Genomic DNA, 25217 nt, shown 5'->3' on the forward strand with positions numbered 1-25217 from the left:
AATTAAAAGACCACGAGAGTCTTTGGCAAGAAATAATTCTGGGAATCTGGGGAATAATGACCGAGGTGCCCTGAGGAAGGAAGCCTCTGGTTTCTGCTGATGATACTCTCGGGTTGCCTTTTGTTAAAATCCCGATGATTTTAACATTTCTCCCAAGGACACAGTGATTTCAATGTTTGGGTAAAAAAATGTCAGTTTATGGAAGAAAACAGAGGATAAAAAGGTTAAGACAGATAAAGGTAGGCTCTGAAGCTGGCCTCTAACTGGGGCCAGCGAGATAGTGTTCTGAGAAGCTCTCCAGAGACCCTGGGGCTTGCAATGGCAGCTGCACTCAATGATTGAAACCTGGGATGAGATAATCATCTTATGATCTTGATATCCCTGGCTCCAGCTCAGGTACCAGAGTAAAATCTCTAGATGGGAAAGACACCAGGCCCTGGGACCTGTCTCATAGAGCTTAGCCAACTGGATAAGTCCCTGATCTAATAAAATGTTGTCCAAAACATATTTTTGTTGGAAATTCCAAAGTACCTAATTCTTTTTCTCTCTTTTTTCCTTTTATCTAGGCACTGGGAAATCATGAATTTGATAATGGTGTAGAAGGACTGATCAATCCATTCCTCAAAGAGACTAAATTCCCAGTTCTGAGTGCAAACATTAAGGCCAAGGAACCGTTAGCCTCTCAAATATCAGGACTTTATTTGCCATATAAAATTCTTTCTGTTGGTGGTGAAAATGTAGGAATTGTTGGATACACTTCAAAAGAAACCCCTTTTCTCTCAAATCCAGGTATTTCTTTTTACTTTTACAGTATTTGTAACTTGAAAATAGAGGCATGAAGTCAGAGTTTGACATTATTTGCAGGGACTGTAAGCCCAAGTAGGAAGAACTGGACTGATGAGGAAACCACTCTGGTGGATTCTGGTTTTCTCAGTAGCTTATTTAAGCAACTACCTCTTCTTCTCAGTGTACTTGTTGACACAAAAAGTATCTTTTTTAAGGGGTATATGGATTTATTTTAATGCAGTGTGCAAGCTGAGAGCTGAGCAGGGGAAAAGTCATGAAAAGTGTATTTAATTTGGTGCATGAAAAGTTAGAAGTGAAAATCTGAGTTGGCTGTTCCTACAGATCTCTCATCCCTAATCAATCCAGTTTTCCCAGTATAGCATCCTGGGCACTACAAGTATAAAACTAGTGTATTTCTAGCACATTTAATTTAATTTAGCTAGGTAATGAAAGTCCTGTGGTATGTCTCCTTGTGATATCCTGAAATACATCCCATGCTGTTTATATATGTGATGTCCAGTCTTGTGTGGTTTCTTTTCTTGTTTGTTCTCTGTTGTTTCTCTGTTCATTTGTTTTATTTAGCCCAGCATGGCTTCCAAAAACTTTCAGCAATCCTCCCGCCTCAGCCTCCTAAGTGCTACAACTGCAGGAGTATACTACTATGCCTGGCCCTATGGAGTTTCTTTCTTCTTTTGTTTTTGTTTTGAGACAGGGTCTCACTATGTAGCCAGATCTGAACCCATGGTGATCATCCTGCCTCGGCCTCCTGAGTGCCGGGATTACAGGCATGCACCACCATACCTGGCTCACTGAGGTTCCTAATGTATTAAGAGACTATCTTCTGGGGCTGGAGATTTAGCTCAGTGGCATAAGCGCCTGCCTTGCAAGCAGGGAGTCGTGAGTTTGATCCCTGGTACCGATAAAAAGGAAAAAGACAAAAAAAAAAAAAAAGAGAGACTATCTTCTTTTGTTCTCAGAGGTATTTTTAAAAAATTTTATTCCTTTTTGCCAGCCTACCAAAAATAGAGGATAATAGCATCCCTCCACACTCGTTCATTTCCCGAGTACCAATCTGTGAGCTTCACATTGTTCTATGCATCAGGGATACTGACCAAAAAGTCCTTGTGCCCTGGAGCTTACGTGTTTAGTGAGAGGATAATTAAATTAATAAAATGTGTGGTTTGTCAGAATAGGTGAGTGCTGTGGAGAGAGAGTAAGCAGCAGCTGAGAGTTGGTATGCCAAGAGGAGGGATAAATCAGAGACACAAGCTTAAATATGAGATGGTTTTTCATACATGAGAAACCCAAAATACAAATAAAAGATAGTAAGAAGTAGGAAGATAAGATCTTTGGCAAAAGGGAAGGAGACCATGCAGTGGAGGGAGGGGAGTAGAAGGGGACCGAAAAAGAATTAAGGTGTGTTCTGTGCATGTACTAACTCCACAGAGTGGAAGTGATCATGTATTGCAAACATGTACCAATGTGACAAAAATTTAATTAAAAAGCATACAGGGATGATTAGGGAAGAGCTTACTGCAAAGGAAAGCTGGCATTTAGGTTAATACAAAGCCTGGGGCTTCGTGGGGTGATTGATGAGAAGCAAATTACCCTTGAAGTTCTCTTGATAGACCATAGTGGCAAAACTGTTGCACCTTAACCCACCTATTGTGGCTGGTTTCCAGGCGGTGAGCCTCCCTCGCTGTGAGGTCATCTGTGAGATTTATCTTCCATGCTGATTTTTACATGCAGAGTTCACTCCTGGAGTTAGGACCTGAGAGTTCTCCTAGCAAGACACTCAGAGACTCTGACATCACAGTATACCAAAGGATAAGTTGTTAATAGTCTTGTTTTATGGAGACATTTGTATTTTTCAAACTGAAATTTATACTCTTGCATTTTGAAAGTTGTGTATGAGATATTTTTCATATGTTAACACTTCCACTTTGCGGGTAGTTTTTACAAATTAGCATCAGGGAGTCTGGAATTAACTGGAGACGGCCTTATAGCTCAGTTTTGGATGTGACTTCAGAGTAGCACGCTTCAGTATTGACAGTCACTTTCGTGCCAGAGAAACTCATAAAATCTCAAGTTGTCTGCATTTTGTCCAGGTTGGTCTCGAACTTGGAACCATCCTCATGTCTCATCCCCCAAGTGCTGGGAGTGTGACTACCAGCTTCCTCCTTGGATTTTAAAATGCACCGTGCTTTTGTTTCTTTGTTGCTGCAAGCTATTTGCTCAAATTAATACAAATAGGCACATTTTGTGTGTCAGGAAAAAAAATGCTCGAGCTTTTTCTAAACTCAACGCAATCTCTCGTGTGAGCTGCCTGTTTTTTTCTCTAATGTTTTGTCAGTTTATTCTCTTTAATGAACTATTTTAAAAAAATAATCACAAGAGTACCAAATATCAAGCCAGTTCTGGTAGCTTATTGGCTTCCTAGATGTATTACATTTAATTATAAATATGTTTTGGTCTTAGTAATTAAACAGCTTTAATAAGTTGAGGTGCTTATTCCTTGTATGTATAATAAGCAAAACAATAAATAATACAATAAAAACAATAAAAATTATTAATAAATATCTTTTTGCTTATCTTGTTTCTTAGGAACAAATTTAGTATTTGAAGATGAAATCACTGCACTGCAACCCGAAGTAGATAAACTAAAAACTCTAAATGTGAACAAGATTATTGCACTGGGGCACTCTGGATTTGAAATGGATAAACTCATCGCACAGAAAGTGAAGGGTGTGGACGTCGTCGTAGGAGGACACACCAACACCTTTCTTTACACAGGTAATTGTTTTAAAACAGTTAGACAGACAAGGATATCCAAGGATATTGTTTTCTTTCTTTTCCTTTGTAAATGTTTTTAGTATTTCTATCACTGTTCATTATGTAGCACATATTATATAATCTGTAATATAGTGTGTATATAATATATCAAATGGGAATATATATAATCTTACTGTTAGGACATTACTAAGATTTTGTTGATTTCCTGATTATAAGTTAATTTCATTTATTTATATATATAAAACATATAGATAAAAATGTACATATATATATATATATATAATGAAAGATTATTGAGCACCAATCGTATGCCCAGTTTATGATAGATTCATATCAAAAAGCAACATGTCAGCTGGGTGTGGTGGCTGAGGCTAAAATGGGAGGATCGTTGCAAGTTCGAAACCAGCCTGGGCTACAAAGTGAGCTCAAGGCCAGCCTGAACTGCATAGCGAGACCCCGTCTCAAAAAAGACAAAAAACAAAATAAAAGCAGCATGTCATATTAAAAATCTTAGGCAGAAGCAAAATAGTGTGAACAGGGTTGTGTAGCTCAAGGGGAAAATATCTAATTGGAAGGTTGCACAGACAGCAGAAGCTGGCACTTGCTCACTTTGCTGCTGACTCTGCTCTTCCTAGGACTGTGGTGTCCCAGAAGCCACAGCGCCCCTGCTGCTCTGGAGGGGAAGGACACCCTCTCGCCCGGGCCTCCCACCCTCCCCAAGTTTGTTATTTCTTAGTTTTAGTTGAACCCACAATAGCCCGGTGTGCTGGAGTTTGGGTCCCTCTTTCCCCTGCCTTGCACTCTATGTATCTTTTTTCCCCAATCATATTTTATTGGTACATTTTAGATACATATAATTATCACATTTACCATAGAGAATTTGTACCTGTACATGATATGACTTGTGTTTTTCCCATTCCCCTACCCTCCCTTCATCTCTTCCTCCCTGTTTTTCTCATTTTTTTTTTTTACTTTTCCCTTTTTTTTTGGTCTTTTTGAAACAGGGTCTCTGTGCAGTTCAGGCTGGCCTTGAGGTCACTTTGTAGCCCAGGCTGGTCTTGAATTTGCAACGATCCTCCTGCCTCAGCCTCCCGAGTGCCCTTCTTTCCCGCTCCCTTCGCTCTCATTCTCCTCCCCATCTGATCATTTCCTTCATATTTCACAATACCTATTATATATTTTGGTCTTTATTTTAGGCTTTGGGCTTCTCACACCAGGGAATAAGCAGTATTCACACATCTGATTTATTTCACTTAAGAGCATCAACTTAAGGTGCATGCATTTTCCTAGAAATGTCTTAAGTGTATCCTTCCTATGGTGGAGTAGTACTCCAATTGCATAAAAAAAAACTGTACATGTTCTTTATCCATTCACCAGTTGATGATACTTTGTTTCCAAGATTTGACTATTACAAAATATGCCACTATAAACATAGGTGTACATATACTCCTGTGGTATATAATTTAATTCTTTTGAGAATATACCCAGGAGGAGAATGGCTGGGTCAAATGGAATCTCTAGTCCTAGTTTTTTGAGGCAACTCCACACTGCTTTCCACAGTGGTCGTGCCGACCTACAGTCCAACCATCAGTGGAGAAGAGTTCCTCATTCCCCACGGCCCTGCCAGCATTTGTTGTTGTTTGATTATTTTTTTTGATTATAGTTATTCTTTCCAGGGTGAGATGGAATCTCAGTGTTGCTTTAATTTGCATCTCTCAAATGATCACTGATACTGAACATCATTCATATATTTACTCACTGCTTGTATTATATGCATCTTTGTAGAGCATATAAGAAAAGGAGAAAGAGGAGGCCTGCCTGGGGAATGGCAGGTGCCTCCGCAATGGGAAGAAAGGCTTTGGTAGGATGGTGAGGGCCTCCTGGAACATACTTAAGGGTCTATGTGAGATCATCTTGTTTTCTAGAGGCAAAACTCAGGAATACTTCAACAGTGGGGAATTAACCAGAAATGTCCACAGTGGTTATCACTAAGAAAATTGTCTCCTGCCTCAGCCTCCCAGAGGCAGAATTGCAGGCATGCACCTCCACGTCCAGATAGGCCATCATCATTCTTTAGGGTTCCAGTACCTCTCAGGACAGCCACTCCAGGACTGGAGCACACGAACCTGGACAGATCATATCCCAGTGACAACAGCCTCGGAATAAGGCCTCGCACTTTATCTGCTCATATTCCAATTATGTGTACTCTGTGGATAAAAATCCCTTTGCAAGCATTTAGTAGCTTTCCACTGAGGCAGGGTCAGGACCTTGGGACCCATAGTGGAGCTGGTGAGAGGTAGACATCTCTAACGGTTTTGGCTGTGACCCATAACAGGAATGACATTTGACAGGAAGACCCAGCACACACTCACATACAACACACATGCTCATGTATAAGTCAGATAATACTTCCACAAAATACCTGAAATGTTTTCATTTTTAAAACACCAATTACTCCTTAATTTTTTTATAGTCTAAATAATAGTTTGAAAACTCAGCTGTACATGAAGCATGATCTTGACAGTCCAAGGAGTCTTACATCTTCATTCAGGTGCTGGAATCATTCCACATTCCTTGACTTATTTTATTTTGTTTTGTTTTGTTTTGTTTTGTTCCATCTTATTGAGATAGGGTTTTGCTATGTAGCCCAGGCTGGCCTCGAACTCACAGCAATCCTATTGCCTCAGCCTCCCGAGTGCTGGGATTACAGGTGTGCACCACCATGCCTGGCCCTTGACCTGTTTTTACACCAGTTAGAGTGATGTCCCTTGCAGCACCAACCAGCCATCCACAATTCATGCCCCTTGCTGAGCTGAAGGTGTTGGATGAAAATGCTTGACTTTCCCTTGACTCTGTCGCCTGCTCTTTGGCTTGTCATTGTTGTCCCAGACAATTCACAGAATGAAAGAAAACTTTAGGGATAAAAATTACACTGTGTTTATCTGTAAATCCTGAAGCAGGTAATTAGAATCTCTGAGAAAACTAAGTAAGTTTTCATCCTTTACTTCACATTTCATACCGCTTACCAAGAATAAACTTGTTCTTGTGAAAATCTTGTTTTAGACTGGGGATATAGCTCACAACACAGCATCTTTTGGCAAGCCCAAGATCCTGAGTTCAAATCCCAGTACCCACAAAAAGAAAAGGAAAGAAAATCTACTTTGACACTATTTTGAACAGGTAATTCTAGAACACAATAGGGGATGAGTATATTTGCCTACTTAAATAAATTTTCTCAACTTTAAAAAAACTAAACCTAACCAAGCATAATAGCACATATCCTGTAATCCCAGCTTTTGGGAAGCTGAGGCAGGAGGATTACCATGAGTTCCACACCAGCCTAGAGACAGATGTAGTGGTATATGCCTGTAATCCTAGCTATCAGGAGGCTGAGGAGGAGGATTGCTACACGTTTGAGGGTAGCCTAGACTACAAAGTGAGTTTAGGTCCAACCTGAACTGCATGGCAAGACCTTGCCTCAAAAAAACAAAACAGCAAAACCCAATCCTAAATAACAAATAAATAAATAAATACTGTACCAAATCCTCTTATGGATTTAGCATGAAATTAAAATAATGAATCTGTTAAACATGATTAGTTAATAAATATAATTAAAATATTACATCTTTTGACCTTTTTAACACACACACACCTGAAAGAAAATTTTCTCAAAACACTTGGATTGTACTCTCACACAGTTTGCTATGTTAGTGTTTTAGGAGTGGTTACCACCCATTAAATGAGTTTCATTGCATTGTAGCTGCCCCCTACCTTTTAAACTCAGCATTCTGTCTTCTCTGCCACCCTCCTGTTCTTCATCTTGGCCAGGTGTCTATGCGGATTGACCAGTACCCGAGGTTCTTAGTCCTTGATTCCCCGACCCCAGTGACTGTCACCTCCACTTCACTTCACAGCTTCATTTCTGGCCCGCAGTTGAGATTCGGTGACCTCCAGGACTGTGCTCCAGCTCCCCTGTGGTAGGCCATCTACCCCAGAGCCTTTGCACCACCTCACAGCTGGCCCTAAATTAGTAAAGAATCATGTCCCTTGAACTCCTCCCTCCCTGTCGGTCATTGCCTTCCCTTCTCCCTTGCTCCTCGCCTGGAAGTGTTCTTTATTTTCTTCCCTTGACCATGTCATGATGGACAGATGTCCCATGTTTCTGAATGAATGTTAACAAGGGAAACTCCTTTAAAAATAGTATTTCCTGACTGCATATGGTGGTATACTTATGTAATACTAGCACTCAAGAGGCTAATGCGAGAAGATCATGAGTTGAAGACAAGCCTGGGCTCAAAACTGAAACAAAATAAAAAATAAGCCAGAAATGATGGTGCATACCTGTAATCCCAGCACTCAGGAAATTGAGGCGGGAGGATTGCTATGAGTTTGAGATCAGCCTGTCTACAAAGTGAGTTGAAGGCCAACCTAAATTGCATAGCAAAATCCTATCTCAAAAAGACAAAAAAATTGTTTTAATTAAAAACAAGATTTATTTGGTTGACTGGGTATGTTCTTACTAATTAATTTTCATTACTTCTGGACTTAGCCACACATTTATTGGTTATAAAATTCAAAATGTTTTATTCAAAGAACAGAAATGACTGGCAATCTAGCTCAGCAGCACAGCATCTGGCTGGCAAGTAAAAGGTCCTGAGTTCAATTTCCAGCACCAAAAAAAAAAAAAAACGAAAACAAAAACAGAAATGATGTAAATGACTGTAAAAATTTGCTCTTAAAAACAATAAATGAAAAAAATTTAAAATAAAATACATGGAGTTAGGCATGGTGATGCACACCTGTAACCCTATCACTTAGAAGGGACAGGAGGATTGCTACGAGGCTGAGTCTACCCTGGACTACTCAGTGAGACTCTGTCTCAAATAAAGCAAGAGAACCAGAGTTCACAGTGTAATTGTGGGTGCACAATTGGGAGAGCTGAGGGCAAACAGCTGTGTGAGGTTCTTTGCACTCTTTGCTCATCTCCTTACTCATTTGCACACTGTGGTTTAGATAATCTTGCCTTTTAGAACAAGAAAACTGAGTCTCATCCATATTTATGGGTCAGACAGTCTCTCAGTACCGGTACAGGGATCGAACTCACTACTATGTGCTCACAAGGAAGGCACTTAGGCCACTAAGCTAAATCCCCAGCCCCCAAACACTATTTTCTTCAGACACTTGATAAGGACTCTTGACCTCTGTGACTTACTGAATTACCCAGAAAATCAGCAAAGGACAGAGGTATAGCTAGTGGCCCAAAGGCTTCAAGGATAATGTCTTTTTTTTTTTTTTTTTTTTTTTTTTTTTTTGGTACCAGGGATAAAACTCATGACCTTGCACTTGTTAGACAGGCACTTGTGCTGCTGAGCTAAATCCCCAGTCCCCCCTCTTTTTTAAAATTTTTATTTTAAAGCAGAAAGTGTTGTAAAATGTCTGTAATTCCAGCGCTTGGGAGGCTGAGGGAGGAGGATTGCTGTTAAAGGTAAACCTCAACTACATAGTGAGTTCTAGGCCAGCCTGAACTTCAGAGTGACACCTTGTCTCATAAATCAAAACAAGAGACATTTTGAGACTGTTTTGCTAAGTTTCCCAGACTGGCCTCAAACTTAAGACCCCCCTGCCTCAGTTTCCCAAGTATCTAGGATAACACCACCATGTCTGGCTCCCTTGGTCTTTTATAACATGGTAAGCACCAGGAACTTGCTTTCTCCCAAATTATTGTTAGGGGGGGAAAAAGAGGAAAAAACAGAGGTACAAGCTCAACAGGACAGATTTATTTCAGAACAAGCAGAGGGATCGCCCTGACACTTAGACCAGACAGGCAACCCTCATACAGGCTGGAAGGTCTTTTAAAGGGTCATGAGCCTAAAAAAGGGTTGTGAAGTGAAAAGGTCAAAATGGGACTTGGGAGGGGAGTTCCATGGAAAGGAGTTGTGGCTGCTGCCAGGGACAGAGCTTGGGAACATGCTTGGGAACACGCATGGAATGGCAGTTGCCATTCAAGAGTAGGGCTGAAGAATGATGGGAGGTACAGGCGTAGCCGTGGTTACTGGCCTTGTTAACCCACAACTGTACGTCTTTAGCAGGAGTAAAAGCAGAGTGGATGGAAGAGGCCTAACATGGTCTTTGGTGTGCCTGAAGTGCCCACAGGCAGTTTCCCTCAGTCACCAACGTGAATCCTTTCAGGACACTCAGCCACGGCAGAGCCTCGGCCCCTGTTCCCTTTGCAGAGCTACCCGAGGCCCAAGTTGGTAGCCAACACCAGTAACACCAGGATTCAGAAGTGGGAGAATCACAAATTCAAGGCCAGGCCCGGACAGTAAATGAGATTCTGTCTCAAAAAGAACAGAGCCAGCGCCTTCTGAGTAGTGATTTTTGCACTCATAACACTGTCTAGTTTTGGTTACCTGTCATGAAGCTGCTTTCCAAGGTGAAATGAAGCCATCTATGGCCGTTAATCCTGACTGTGTCAACTCTGTTGGACTTGAGAAATGCTGAGCAGGTCAGTGAAGCACACTCGCGTGTGAGCTGTGGTCTCTGTTAGTTCTTCTCTGGCATCGTTTGCCTTCCCCACTTCCCAGCTGTCATGAATTAAGCAGCTTTGCTCTGTCACACCCTGCACCACGATGCCTTGGAGCTGCCAGCTTCGGGGCTCTGGTGAGCAAATCTGGGAGTCAGGTGCTGTGTCCCCGCAAAGGGCAAGTGACTAATCCAGTACCCAAAGAGAAACGAACGGCAGCAAAACGAATGGCAGGGTCACCTGGCAGAAGTGAGTAAAAGAAAGCTAATGACCAACTACTGTAAAATCTTTTTTTAAATTTTTTATTTTATTTTGATTTAAAGAGATTAAGACAAAGAGGATAGCACAGAACAGAACAGTGTAAGCAACATAGCACTTCACCACAAGACAACCAGATATTAGCAGTAGCTACCAAAATGTCTCTTTCTTTGAAATAGTTGAGCACACCTTCACATATAATAGTATCCAACATCACAAAATAGTATAAAACCATTCAAGAGAATGAGAGTATTACAGGGCGTTCAGAACCAAATAGCAGAAAACAAACAACAATATATTGTCTGATTTTAAGTAAGGCCACTCACACTCCTGTGAGAGTTGCTGCTCTGGCCTGCTTCCCAGGATGGCAGTTTTTCTGCTTGATGTTCTTTCCCAAAAGATATCGTTTCTCGGATTTTCCCTGGGAGGGGGCTTGGGGTTATTGGAAAGGGCTGCAGACCCTGGAAGACCCTGTTTTTCTCCTAGCTTGACCACTATTGGCAAACTGACCTGGAGAAGTTGTTTAACCACTCTGAGCTCTAGCCTGCTTGTGCTCCCTTGTACCTTCCTCCCTTTCTCCTTTTTTCTTTCTTTTTGTTTTCTTTCTTTAAATGGTGACAGTCATATAACTATCTCTGAGAATTGGGTTTCTTTTTTATTACTATATGTTTTCAGTGCATAATGTTCACATTCCTTGCCTGGAATAAATTCCTTCTCCTCAGAAAATGTTTACATGGATTAAGTGAGGGAATAAGCAGAATCAAGCCTCATAGTAAATTCAAGACAAACACATCAGTTATTCAGTTATCTGATAAGCTCTGTCTATTTTCTGGAGAACAGTGATACTGGTATTCTACTAAATAAAATGCTTTCTCTCTAAAAATGTATTTTGCCACCAACGGAAGGCCCTTACACTGAGCTACTTTCTCAGCCCTTTCTAAAACTTTTAAATTTTGACTGGGATTCACTAAATTGTTAAATTGCTGAGGATGGGCTCAAACTTGGAATCCTCCTGCTTCAGCCTCCCTGAGTGCTGGGATTGCAGGTATGTGTTCTATGCTTAGCATAAACTTGCAAAATTTTAAGGTGGTGAGTCTATAGATTTTTTCTTTTCCCTTTACCAAATATTCTATAATGCTAGGTTTTTTTCTTTTTTTTTTTTTAACCTTGAAGTTCTTTTTATTTATATTTTTCCCCAATCCATTTTTTTTTTTTGCAAATCCATTTTATTTCAAGGATAAAAAAAGAAACAAAAAAAACTACAACAATATTTCCAAACATGTCAATCAGGGGCCACCCAATCCATTTTATTTCAAGAAAGTTTTATTTCTTATTAAAGCTTTTTTGCTCTAAACCCTATAAACTTCCATTAATCCCAAACTCAAGACTACTATATTGTAACTTTTGTAAAATACAACATCTCTCAAAGTTGAGAATCTGAGCTAAATTCACAAATAATCAAATACCTTTTGGGCGATATAGCAATGTAAGCCACACACCGTGGCCACATGGCATTCAGTTCTCTTATACTAGCTAACCAATTCCCCCATGCCTAGAACATTTGTAGTTGGCGTTGGTAAAAGAATACCTAGTACTCAGCCATTACTTGAAGCCGCTGGTCTGGCCGCCACTCACAGGGACTCTGGGTTCTCCGGCCACAGTTGGGGCGTGCGTGAGTGTGACTCACAGGAGTGACTCTGGGAGTCAGTTTTGGGTCACTCAGCGATGACACAGCATTGACCTTTCCAGCTAAATGCTTATTTTCTGTAAAGTATTAGAAAGATATCAATTTATGGCTATAATCACCTTTTTAACCTCAAGAAATAAAATTATTACTTCTGAAAATTGAACTACATGAGCATGTCAAGATGAAAATCATGTTTGTCATCCCTTTCCCTTGGACTCTGCATTTTAACAACTGTGGTAATAGAACTAGAGCATAGTTATGATATTAGGATCTAATTAAACCAGATATAGTGGTGGACACCTATCATCCCAGCATGGCTACGGAACTGCCATGAGTTCAAGGCCAGCCTGGACTGCATAATGAGTTCAAGACCAGCCTGAACTATATAGCTGTCTCAAAAAATATGTATATATAAAATAAGATTTTTTTTCCTTGTTATAAGGAAATGTACTCTATATTGTGAAATATGAATAGGAAATCTAGTGTCTGGCATTATATTGAACCATGGGGACAGCCAGTGTCAGTGGGAAGAGAAGAGGGCAGTCAGGGACTTTACTGCATTTCCCTCTCCATCTCCTGCCCTCATAAAGATGAAAAGAACACCACAGGCCTGGCCTACCAGGCAGTCGTAGTGCACAACTTGGAGCCCTCACTGGTGCTCTGAACACTGGTCTACATATGTGCTGGTCTTTCCTGTCCAACAGAGCGCCCTGCCTTAGCCCAGTTAGACAGCCTAGATTGGATTCATGAGGGGTGTGTGCCCACTCCGGGTATTGCTGAAAGGTACATAATCTCTTTGTGACCTCCTGCTCATCATCTGAGGGCCACAAATGAGAGCTGAGTAGTAAATCACAGCATGTACAAAACAGTGACGGAGCCATGGCACTGACACATGGCCCTGTGTTCCCTGAAAAAGACAAGACTGTACGTGCACTGTCTTCGGTACAGAATAAGGGGCAGCAAGGGTGATTAGAGTAGAAGCTGCAGGGCCCAGAAACTCCGGAGGCCAGTGGTCTCTACCCTGCAGCCAGAACAGTTTCCGTATGGCCTCCAGCCATGGCCTCAACATGAGTGACTCAGCTTTTATGCTGATGTCTCGCCCTGAAACATAAGAATTCACTGTAATATATGTGCAAAAGATGTTCATAGCTTTAAAAATTTAAAAAGTTAAGCTGGGCATGGTTGCAATCCTAGCACTATGGATGACTGGGGCAGCAGGATCAAAGTTCAAGCCCAGCTAGGGAAACTTTGTGGTTTAGCAAGAACTTTTCTCAAAATTCACAATTCAAAAAAAAAGGAAGACAGGCACAGTGGGACATGCCTGTAACCCCAGCACTTAGGGCTGGAGCGAGGACTGCCATGAGTTTGAGGAGGGTCTGGGCTACATAGTGAGTTCCAGTCCTGAACTACATAGTGAGAGCCTGTCTCAAAAAGAGACAGAGACAGAGAGTAAGAGGGAAAAGGAGACATGGACAGAGAGAGAGAGACAGAGAGAGAGACCCCCTGAGGCCAAGTGTAGTGGTGTACTCTCACGGTCCCAGCATCAGGAGGCTGAGGAGGGAGGATTGCTCAGGTGAAGCCCTGCATTCAATCCTCAGTACTACCAAAAAAAAAAAAAAAAAAAAAATAAGTAAACCATTGTTGGTTTAAACTACCAATTAAATGTTTTATTTTACAAACTGAGGAAACAAAATGAGATCCAGGCACCAAATTCTCTTGTAAAGCCAAAAGAGCCCAGGTTGATCCTTGCACCTAAACCTGCTCTCAGTTCCACAGTCTCAACCCAAGTTTTTATTGTCTAACTACTCCAGGCTACATTAGTTGAGAAAACTGAATTGAGGAAGTTATTAGGGAGAGGGTTCACTGAGACACGGCTGGCCCTACACCTGGTTTCTACCACAGAGGAAATGTATGCTCTGCGGAACATTTAATGAACGTAAGGTTAAGTAGAGTTCTGGTCTGGTTTGTTCTACTTTAATATGGTGCCACACCAGTGACCTAAAAACAGTAGAAGTTTGTTTGGTTCATGGTTCTGGAGGCTGGAAAGCTCAAGATCAAAGGGCTGCATCTGGCAAGGGCCTTCTTACTTTATCCTAGCACGATGAGGAGAATTACATGCAAGAGAAGATGCAGGAGGAGAGGCTAGACTTACTAATATCATAAAACCACTCCTCCAGTCGCTGCAAAAGGCCACTCATAAGAGCAGAGCCCTCATGCCTTAATCACCTCTTCAGGGTCCCAACTCTCAGCACTGTCACATTGGGTATGAAGTGTCCAACCCGTGAATTTTGGGAAACACACTGAAACCACAGCAGCCACTCAACAAATATTTATTGATCATTTCTATGTGTTAGATACACCTCAGAGACATAGGTACCCTTAACCTCATGGAATTTGTGATCTTGAAAACCATACTGACCTTGATCAGATTTTTAAAATATATAATTATGCAGGGAAAAGGAACTTTTGTCCACTGTTGGTGGGAATGTAGACTACTGCAACCACTGTGGAAATTCAAAAAACTACAGACCTCATTCGACACAGCATTCCACTTCTGCCCAGAAGAACTGAAAACATTATACCACTGCAATATATATGCACCCATTTGCATAGGAGCATAATCTGTAATAACTAGATCTTAGAAACAACCCAAAGCCCATCAACTGAGGAATGAATAAAAAAGATGTGGTATTTTTATACAGTCAACTACTACTCAGCTATAAAGAAGGATAAACTTGAGAAACTTAAGGGGAAATGAATGCAATTTGAAACCATACTCATAATTGAAATAAACCAGACCCACATATGTAAACATCATATTGTCTCCATAGTATAAGAAGTTGAGCTGGGCGTGGTGGTGCATGCCTATAATTCTAGCACTCAGGAGACTAAGGCAGGAAGATCATTGCATGTTTGAGACTAGCCTGAGCAACAAAGTGAGTTCAAGTCCAGCCGGAACTGCATAGCAAGACGTTGTCTCAAAAAGACCAAAAAAAGAAGAAGAAGAAGTTGTTCAAAGAGTATATGAGATCCAAACTGTACAATAGATATTGTGAAATGGGGAGAAACTGGAATGGGGAAAGGAAAAAAGAAGGGAAAAGGAAAAAAATATATATACATACACACACACACAAAATAGTTAAGATATTTCACTACTAATTGCTATTAGTTCATTGAAAAGACAGGTTTGTGCCTATAATGTGTGATCAATTTTTTTTTAACTTTTTTTTTTATCGGTACCAGGGATCGAACTCACGACCGCCTGCTTGCAAGGCAGGTGCTTATGCCGCTGAGCTAAATCCCCAGCCCGTGATCAATTTTTAATGCCTATGTCTTGTAATATGAGCAGCTACTTTGAACATAACAATACACAACAGACTAACCTTTGTTACACTCATATAACTGTATTTCAAAATTTTGTACTGTTTTTATTTTTTTTCTTTAAAATAAAAAATACATAATTATGCAAATAAATCATAGTTTTTATATCTACAAAGCATATTGTGAAAGGCAAGGTACAAGTTGCTATAGAAGAATACAATAGGAAGATCTGACCCAATCTCAGGGATTACCTGTGAATGAATGTTCCCTGAGAGATAGACATTAGGGCCAACATCACTAAGACTTCCAGAAGTTAATTACGTAAATAATCATTGTTCATCTTTATCAAGCATCTATTTTGCATCAGATTTTACTTGCTCAATTAACTTTTTAACCCTCTCCCAAACCCTGTAAGATAGATATTGTTCTTCCCACTTTGTTGATAACGAATGAATTGAAGGTAAAAATATGTAACTAATTCACAGGTAAGTGTACGGCGCCAAAAGTTCTCACAGCATGTGAGACGGTTCCTCGGTTGTGGATGTGGTTCAGGAATAGAAAGAGATCAAGACTGTTAAAAGGCAGGGTAGATGTTCTAGATCAGTGGTCCTCAACTTTTTACGCTCCAAGTACTGGCTTTTTTGGAAGATAATTTTCCCATGCATAGGGCTGAGGGTGGGGAAATGATTTTAGAATGATTCAAAGGAAAGCTAGATTCCTTGTATTCCCATTTCACAGGATTCCAGCTCCTAAGAGAACCTAATGTCACTGCTGATCAGACAGGAGCAGAGCTCACACAGTGATATGCAATAGGAATGGCTATAAATACAGATGAAACTTGATTCCCTCACTCACTGCTCACCTCCTGCTGCACAGCCTGTTCCTAGTGGTTCGCAGTGGGCCACAGACCAGTACCATGGGGTTATAGATCCCCATTCTAGATAAAGCTGATGAGATAAACAAGGGCCTCATCCATGGGTCCTATAGGTTATGATATGATGTTCCATATTGCTTTTCCTAAGGCCGGTAGGAGATATCTAGCCCAGGATGCACGTGATCGTATTTATGCTTCAGAAAGACTACTCAGCCATCTGTGTGGAGACTGGATGAGAAAATCTCCAAGGCTGATTAAGAGGTCACTGCTGTAACCCAGGCACCAGCCAGATGTGTCCATGACTGTGGCTTGTGTTAGGAGACAGAAGTATGTAGAAGCATGTCTGGTGGTAATGAGCCTCTTCCAAGGAATTTTAAAGAGACTCAGATCTCTTAAAAGCAATGATTTTGAAGTAGAGGATGGCAGTTAACCCTGACAAGTCAGCCTCACTTGATTAAGTTATGCCTAGATTAGTAAAGCATCCTCCCAGGTGTGTCAAAGAAGTGTGATATTGGTGCTATGAATACTACACCCCACCCCAACCCCTCCGCTTCCCATCCATCACACCCTTCTCTATGATATTTCTGCCTTGGACCCAGTTGACCATGGACTCAATTCCTCAAAACTGTGAACCAAATTAAACTTTCCCCTTTAATTTACAGGAGTGAGGTATTGTGTCTCAACCACAAGAAAGAATAATTATTAAATCTGTTTTTGTTGTTTTTGTGACAGGCTCTCACTATGCAGTCCAGACTGACCTGAAACACTTGATTGCCCTGCTTTAGCATCTCAGTTGCTGGGATACAGGCTTGGACCACCATGCCCACCTCCAGTTATTTTTATCTAGTCCTTTTATAAAGAGCCCAACTCTAAAGTTCTCAAACTAGTTCCCATATGGGTTAAAATTGTAGTGTAACTACCTCAAAACATTCTATAATTCTTCCAGTTGAAAACCACTATAGTTAAAGCCTGCTGCCTGATACTTCTGCTTGTGAGCGCGTGATGCTGGGAGGACAGTTGTTCAGATCCACTGTTGGGAACACTGTGTTCCTTGTGAGATTTCCCCAGACACCAGCACTATGTTATGAAGAGCCTGGTATGCCAAGTCCAGATGTCAGTGAACAGCTGCACCTCCACCCCCAGTTTGGTTCCTGGAGAAGTTGTTGGCCAGATGACTGGAACAGTCTGATGAACAGTTTCTGTCCTGCCCCAGATAATGAGGCAGGCATCTAAAGACAAAGGTGTGGCTCCGCAGAAAGCATGTTCTGAGTATGACAGTTTTTGGCTGAGCAGCATGGAATGATACGGAAAATGTGAAGCCCTGGAGTGCTTTCTCTGCCAGTACTTTTCTTGGATTGTCAAATGAGAAGGGGATCTAGAGAGGACTCGGCTGGAAGGAGGCAAATATTAGCCAACTGAGTCCAGCTATTGCCTCAGAAACATAGGAAGCATCCTTCTTGTTCCTGATTTAATCCATTTAAAATGCCAACGACACAGTTTTTGTTTTAATAAAAGGAGGTTATGGACTTTCTAAACTAGAAAATATTCCGTTAGACAAATGGGATTTGCCAACTCCCATTTGCAGAGTGCACACTAAGCTGTGACTGTGTCATCTTTTTCCAACTTTTACATGCTGTTCAAATGCAGACATTTCTATAGAAAGAGGGGAAAAGGCTTTAAAAAGACAGATATGTAATTCTCTTGGGTTTCTAGGAAACCTCCAGACTCCTGATTTCTGCGATTTTTTTTCCCTGCTGGATGAGGTGTTGTTCTCCGCCACCCTGTGGAAGTTTGGGGGAACTGCACTTTCCCACATATCTGAGTTCAGATGAGGAACAGGCTGAGAGGAGCTTCTGTAATCCTTGGGGCTCCAGGAGTAAGAAACAGGTTCCAGCCTTGCCCAAAGGAGAACCAGAACACAACAAGGAAGATCAGTGCGTCCACCTTATCTACTTCTCCATCATGCATCAGGTCATCTGCTACCGTCACAGCCAAGTTCTGAGGAAGTTCTGAGACTTCCTTTATTTTAGAAGCAAGAAAGTAGGACATTAACAGTAGCAACATTTGTGGCTGCTTTGTGCACTGGTGTTTGCAGTACTTGTGTTCTGCGGTCTTTGTGCTGCACGGGAGGTAGCTTTTAGTGAAAGTGCATGGCAAGAATGGCTTCTTCGGGGCTGGGGATTTAGCTCAGCGGCATAAGCGCCTGCCTTGTAAGCAGGCAGTCGTGAGTTCGATCCCTGGTACCGATAAAAACGAAAAAGACAAAAAAAAAAAAAAAAAAAAAGAATGGCTTCTTCATCGCATGCCTCTCTAGCTTGTATTAGGTGAAGAGAAGCACAAAAAGGGCTTCAGACAGAAAAGTCCATACTCAGTATGCATTTAATTTTTTAAGTGGATTTTGGGAAGTGGCTTACAGACTTTATGAGAATAACTCACAGGCTTTAGGTGGTGGAAAGAAGATCTGCACAAGATCCAGTGTGTTACAGTTTTCTGGTTTCCACTTGCTACCCATAGCATATCAGCTACGTGAACTTGGGCACTTTGCCTAAGATGGTCTCTACTGTACAAAGTATGGTTAATAATAAGACCCGCCTCATGGGAAGCTTGGAGGTCTAAATGAGACAAAGCCCAGGCCAAACTTCTGGCCACCTCTCATAACTGGTTCATGTGTATAACTAATGCATGCTGAAGTTTCCCAAATCCTCTGTAAACATCCAGTAGGAAGAAATAACCATGGATATGATGACAGAGGTGACAAGCTGTCACCATGTATGACCATGGCAGCATAGAGAATAAGTGATTACTGAGAGATACACCTTAGTTCAATCACCAAGAGGGCCCAGAGGGCCATCTCAACTGAACCTCTGTAGTTATAGACACTCTGAGCAGAAGCCTCAAACTCTCAAACTTTTGGGCTTTTATCTAGAATATCAGTGTAAGAGAACAAAACAGAAGAAAAGCAATTTTGGCAATGAATTGTTTCAAGGCGAGGCAGTTTTCTTGGGGGAAAGGGAAGGACAACAATCATGTACAACATGCTTTCATTCCTCATAGAATTTTTTATTTTGCCCCATAGCCTTTAAAAGGCAGGACTAGCAGTGATGTAAGTCTAATGTTTTGTTAACTCTGATTCCAAACAGCCCAAACTATGTTGTCTCTATGGAGATAAACCATGAACCACAGTATGCATGGAGTACAGTTAATGAACTTAAGTGTGCCAAGTGATAAGACACCAGGCACTGTGTTCCCAATACAGCCACACTCCTGCCCTCAAGCAAGCATATGTATAGGAGGCTGCCTGATGATGAACAGCTCCCAGGCTCTCTTTGAGGTCCCCTCTGAGACAGAGGCCGGCAGAACCTGATTGGGAGTGATGGCTGGCATGCCACTGAGCCCGGTGGTGAATGTGGCTCTTCCAAAAGGATAGAGGGCTCTGTGATACCTACCAGGACAGAGAATTTAGCAGCAAAACCCAAGTACAGATCTTTGTCATTTTTGTTCATCTTCCATTGATGATGCTAAGTTCTTGAATATGTATCCAGGGGTTCTAGAGATAACCATCATCTTGTATGGAAAAGAAGTCTACATATATTGTGTATATATTATGCCTTATCAGGCACTGTGCTAGGAAGTATACACGCTTAATTGTCTCAACAGCCCTGTGGAATAGGAATTTGTATTTTTTCCATTTTATAGGCAAAGAAACTGAAGTGCAGTAAAGCAAAGTGGCTTTGCTAATCCACCCAGCTAAAGGATAGAGCCAAGGCAAGATGGAGATAGGATAGTCTTAGCAATGTTCTTTTTGTATGCTATACACCACCAGGCATAATGCCCTGGACTTAGGAAAAGCTTAGTAAGTGCCTACTGAGTTGTGAATGGAAGGATTCCTGTGTCAAAAAGGCATTCAGAAACAGAAGAAAGTGCCAGGGCTCTGAAAGATCAGCCATATAGAGCTACAGCTGACAAATCATCAATTTAAAACTCGCTGTCACTTGGTCAGAGGCCTGCTGGCCTGGAGCAAGCCATGTAGAAAAGCTGAGTTGATCAGTTTTGGCCTTTTTAATTTCAGGCAACCCACCTTCCAAAGAGGTGCCTGCTGGGAAGTACCCATTCATCGTCACCTCTGAAGATGGGCGGAAGGTGCCTGTTGTCCAGGCCTATGCTTTTGGAAAATACCTAGGCTATCTGAAGGTCGAGTTTGATGAAAAAGGAAATGTCATCACTTCATCTGGGAACCCCATTCTTCTAAATACCAGCATTCCTGAAGGTGTGTGACATTCAGGTGAATTTTCCGCCATTCAAAAATTAGGAGGCTAAATGTTCCTTTTTTTACACTCCTTTTTAAAATGTTTAACCATAATAGTAATGAAGAATTTGGTTTCTCTCTTCATGGATAAGGAAATTTAAAACTCCCAATTGTGAAAATGTTCCTGTGCTTCTCCAGATCCTCTTAACATTGGACTGTTCTTGCCTTTTAGAAGCATGATCCTAACAAGCTGGTGCTACCCTTGGCCCATATCCAGAGGAGAGTTGATTATCGAGACAAGGGGGTTTAAAATGGGCAGGAAAGGGCTCATTCACGAGCACCCCACTCCAGGGCAATGCCACTGTCATGGGCAGGTGCTTCAATTTCTTTATTCACCAGATAAAGGAACACTTTGCCTACTTTTTTCTAGGACTCAGTAAATATACATTGTCATTTCCATCATGCTTGTGAACATACTCCTGTGCTTCTCTCACTAGATCTTACCTGTTTTCCATGATCAGCTCAGGAAGGATGAGCACTGAGGTGTCACAGAGCCAGGAAAAGCTGTCGTTAACACAGCCACTTTATAGCCAGTGAGGTTTGGGCCCAAAACAACACATACCCTTCACCAGGCCCTGTGGATACACTCTGGGCCTTTCAGAGTCCCCTGCCACAGCAGTGCCATCCCAGGTAGGTTGACAAATGCTCACCCAGGCCTGGTGAGTTAATGCTAAGATGTTCAGCATATCCTTGCATCAAGAGGCAGCCTGGGTCTTACTGTCAGGGAACAAATAGAGATCCCCAATTAAATTTCACGGATGAAACAAAAATATACACAATTGTCATAAAGAAATGTGTACTTATGACAGGTAGGCTACTTAATGTTTGATTCCTTCTCTGGAAGTTAACATTAATGAGATCTGCTTTAATTATGGGCTTTCTTCATCCCTCCTTTCTTCCTTTCTTGATTCTTTCTTTCTTTTTCTCCTAGATCCAAGCATAAAAGCAGACATTAACAAATGGAAGATACAATTAGCTAATTATTCTACTCAGGAACTGGGGAAAACACTTGTTTATCTGAATGGCTCCACTCAATCATGCCGTTTTATGGAATGCAACATGGGCAACCTGATCTGTGATGCTGCAGTAAGTCACCTGCAGGAGCGAAGGGTCTGCATAGGAAGAGGAAAGGAAGACAGAGAATAAGGGGTGTATCAGTCAGGGTTTTACTAGAGGAACACACAAAACACACAAAATATACAAATGTGTAAGAAATTACAAGGTTGGCTTAACAATGGTCATCCACAGAGTCTGATGAAGAAGAGCACATAGGGTGTCTGTACACTGGAGACTAAAGGATTCAGTCCAAGGTCTGGAGTTCACTGCAGTGTCCCGCACAAGTCCGTATCAGGAGGCTGACGGGTCTGCGATGAAGGCTGAAGAGTCTATGCTGGAAGGCTGAAGGATCTGTGGCAGAAGCCAGAGTCCACTCTGGAAGTCAGGAGACAACATCCAAGTTGAAGGCAAAGATGAGCTCCTCCACAGAACAGAAGCAGATCCATACTTTCTCATTCCCCTTTATACCATGCAGGTGATAGGATGGGTCTTCTACACTTTAGGGTATAAAATTGCTTAGCTGATTTAGTTAAGCTTCTAAACTTCTCAAGTTGACTAAATCAGTTAACCCTTACAAGGGGCACACAGAGTAACAGAACTGGAGACTTTTACAAACCTAGTGCCCAGATCAAAACTTGACTGATATTTTACCAAGAAGCTTGGCATGGTGTCTGAACTATATTGAGTGACCATCACTTTATTGCTGTATAAAAACTAAACCTTTAAGGTGTGCTTGTTGGATGTCAGAATGTTGGCTATAAATGATTCAAAGACACAGACAAACTCTGCCACCCTGAAGGCAGATAAAACACATCAGCTGGGATGTAACTTCGCCAGGCTGGTCTTCTTCCAGTCTGCCCATTTGTCCCCAGGGAACTTTGCCCTTTGTGAATGGGCCTCTTTCTCAAGCACAGAATGCCAGCACTCTGTTACTATAAGAAGCCCCTGACCAGAGGAAGATAACCCATGAGGGACCCTTGTCTGGGGGCAGATTTCTGTGGTTATTCTCTGGGGATCAGGCTGAGCCAGATCAAACAGGCCATCCTATGGGTTCCCTGTCTACACCCACATGTTGGGCATGTGGTACTTGGAATACGGTCATATTCAACCAATAAACATTTGCCAAATAAATGACATTCATGCTTTCCAAGGCAAGGCCCACACTGACCCTTCAGCATCATGCAGGGAGTATAAAAAACTAATCAAAGAGAAGTGCATATATTCATACTGAGAGAAAGGTCTAGAAAGAACCACCACAGCCAGTTAGCAGTGTGTATTTCTCTGTTAAAGAAACTGAGTAAATATAGAACTTTCACTTTTTGTGCTATTTTTCTAAACAATGACAGTCTGCCCATTTGTCCCCAGGGAACAATGTATTCATTTTATGTCTTATAATTAGATGCATTATTATAATTAAAAGAAAAGAATGAACCTGATTCTCCCCAATTTCAGAAGGCTATCTCAGTCCCTCCAAAATTGCCATCTTGGGAGCTGGCTAGGGAACACAGAATGGCTCCAGCTGGCATGAGGTCTTATATCAAGGGCCCCACCTGCCCTAGAGGAGCCTGCAAGGGACAGCACTGTAGGCCACTCCATGCTGGCTTTTAGTCTTGACATGAGAAACCCTTTTGCTAAGACTCACTAACCCAAGAGAACAGGGAATTCAGAAGAAAGGATATAGAGCTCCCTGCCTCTTAGAGCCTGAAACAGGACTGGTCACAATATCATCATTTTGCTTCTGACTAATGAAAGGTTAACAGACTAGTAGAAGATAAATAAAATAATAATAATTGTTGTTTGACTAATGGAGCACACAACTAGTTCGGACTATGGTTGTGAAATCTCTGAGAACATAGACCAGAGGAAGAGTTTTATTTTCTCATTAGAGTTAACTAGAATCCTAGAACTGATCCCAGGGAAGAAGACCCAGAATAACTCATGCAAATTTGTGCTACTGTTGCAGATTAACAACAACCTTAGACACCCAGATGAAATGTTTTGGAGCCACGTGTCCATGTGCATTTTAAATGGAGGTGGCATCCGATCACCCATAGATGAGCAGAATAATGGTATGCTCCCCAGTCATGTTCTCTCTGACCTGTTTTCCCTCTCTCTAGGACTCCTGCCCTAAATATGACCATAGGAAGCTTCTAATCATCTCTGCTGCCAGCCATGTACCAAAATGTCAGTCGGAATTAGGTTTGGGTTGGTTATTCATGAAGTTCAGTGTCCATCCCCAAAGGACACACACATGCAGCCAGAGCTAACAGAACGCAAGCTTGATCTAAATTTCTGACTTTCAAAGATAACTACTCTTCATGCTTTATGCAAAATATTGGCAGTGTCAACCTTGATATTCATCTGAAAAGAGAAAGATAAAAATTACCAGTCTTCCATGCTGAAAAAAGATACCATTGGATTAAACTGTTATTTTAGTATATTTATAGATACGATTATATCATATGATAAAACAAATCTACTAAACACATACATCATATGGTACAAATAATGTACTATACAGATATCCAAGACACCCTTATAGCCTTTCTGAAATACAGTCAAATCAATCAGTATGAGACAGCCTCAAAGTTCATTGCATGTCATATAAAGGGGACAGGTGCAGGGAGACACTATCTATCTAAAGAAACAGCAGTGCTTTTCTGTCTTAGGATCAAGCCACAAGCCAGGACTTAGAGGCTGAGTACATAAAAGCCATTATTGAGCTGCATCCTCTTGCTAAGTAGTGAAGGGCCAGGCCATCATTCTCAACCCATTCTCTAAGTTCAGGAATCCTAGACACAGAGGATACTGTTCTGACAGGCTTCCTAGACCCCTTCACCACCTCTCCTCACTCTGAGGGAACTGAACTGGTCTGTGTTCCCTCTTGCCTTATCTGTGGCTATCCTCAGGCACCATTACCTGGGAGAATCTGGCTGCTGTGTTGCCCTTCGGAGGCACATTTGACCTGGTCCAATTAAAAGGTTCCACCCTGAAGAAGGCTTTTGAGCACAGTGTACACCGCTATGGCCAGGCCACTGGAGAATTTCTGCAGGTGGGAGGTAAGTCACTCACCTACCCAACTTCCAAGGGCTGTTGACTCCAGTCACTGGAATTAGGTTGAGGTCAAAGTCCATGGCCCCAACAATGAACAATATCTGCAAAGTCTTATTTGGCATCAGACAGGCCCTTAAGAGGAGCTAGCCTTCTAAATAATAAACAGCTCAGCTGTCTTGAGGTCTACTAAAATCATAGTTGGTTAAGCGCTTGTTTTCTTTTTTAAAAAAAAATTCTGTTCATTGATTGCCTTAAAGCCATGCCACAGTTCAAAGACACAGTGCCCAATCAGTGTTAATACAGGGTGATTTGGGGAGAGACAGCCAGCCACACACACAGCCTGAAACAGCTCATTCTATGTACCATTGCCTGGGGGCAGGTCCTCAACCTTTCTGAGTGTGCTGGGAAAATCTATCCCATAACTCTTGGATTGCTAAGGTCTTCTGAAGATTTAAAAAAATAATTCCACAATGCAGCAAATTAATCCTTAATAATCTTATTTCACTCTAAAACCATATTCTGGACTCATTTTTTGACATTAGATTATGGGTGCACTCAT

General features: G+C 41.5%; 1 protein-coding gene across 1 annotated transcript in view; it reads left to right on the plus strand.

Moving 5' to 3' along the window:
- Positions 1 to 25217, plus strand: part of Nt5e (5'-nucleotidase ecto) — a 66968-nt gene that overhangs the window by 36804 nt on the left and 4947 nt on the right. The window contains exons 2-7 of the mRNA XM_003474741.5: positions 567 to 789; positions 3391 to 3579; positions 20312 to 20509; positions 21480 to 21634; positions 23568 to 23673; positions 24514 to 24663. Of these exons, the coding sequence (XP_003474789.2) occupies positions 567 to 789; positions 3391 to 3579; positions 20312 to 20509; positions 21480 to 21634; positions 23568 to 23673; positions 24514 to 24663 (1021 nt within the window). The remainder of the gene's footprint in view (positions 1 to 566; positions 790 to 3390; positions 3580 to 20311; positions 20510 to 21479; positions 21635 to 23567; positions 23674 to 24513; positions 24664 to 25217) is intronic.

The sequence above is a fragment of the Cavia porcellus genome, unplaced genomic scaffold, assembly GCF_034190915.1.
Source record: "Cavia porcellus strain 051 isolate PalLab524CR breed Dunkin Hartley unplaced genomic scaffold, mCavPor4.1 scaffold_22, whole genome shotgun sequence".
Classification (NCBI taxonomy): domain Eukaryota; kingdom Metazoa; phylum Chordata; class Mammalia; order Rodentia; family Caviidae; genus Cavia; species Cavia porcellus.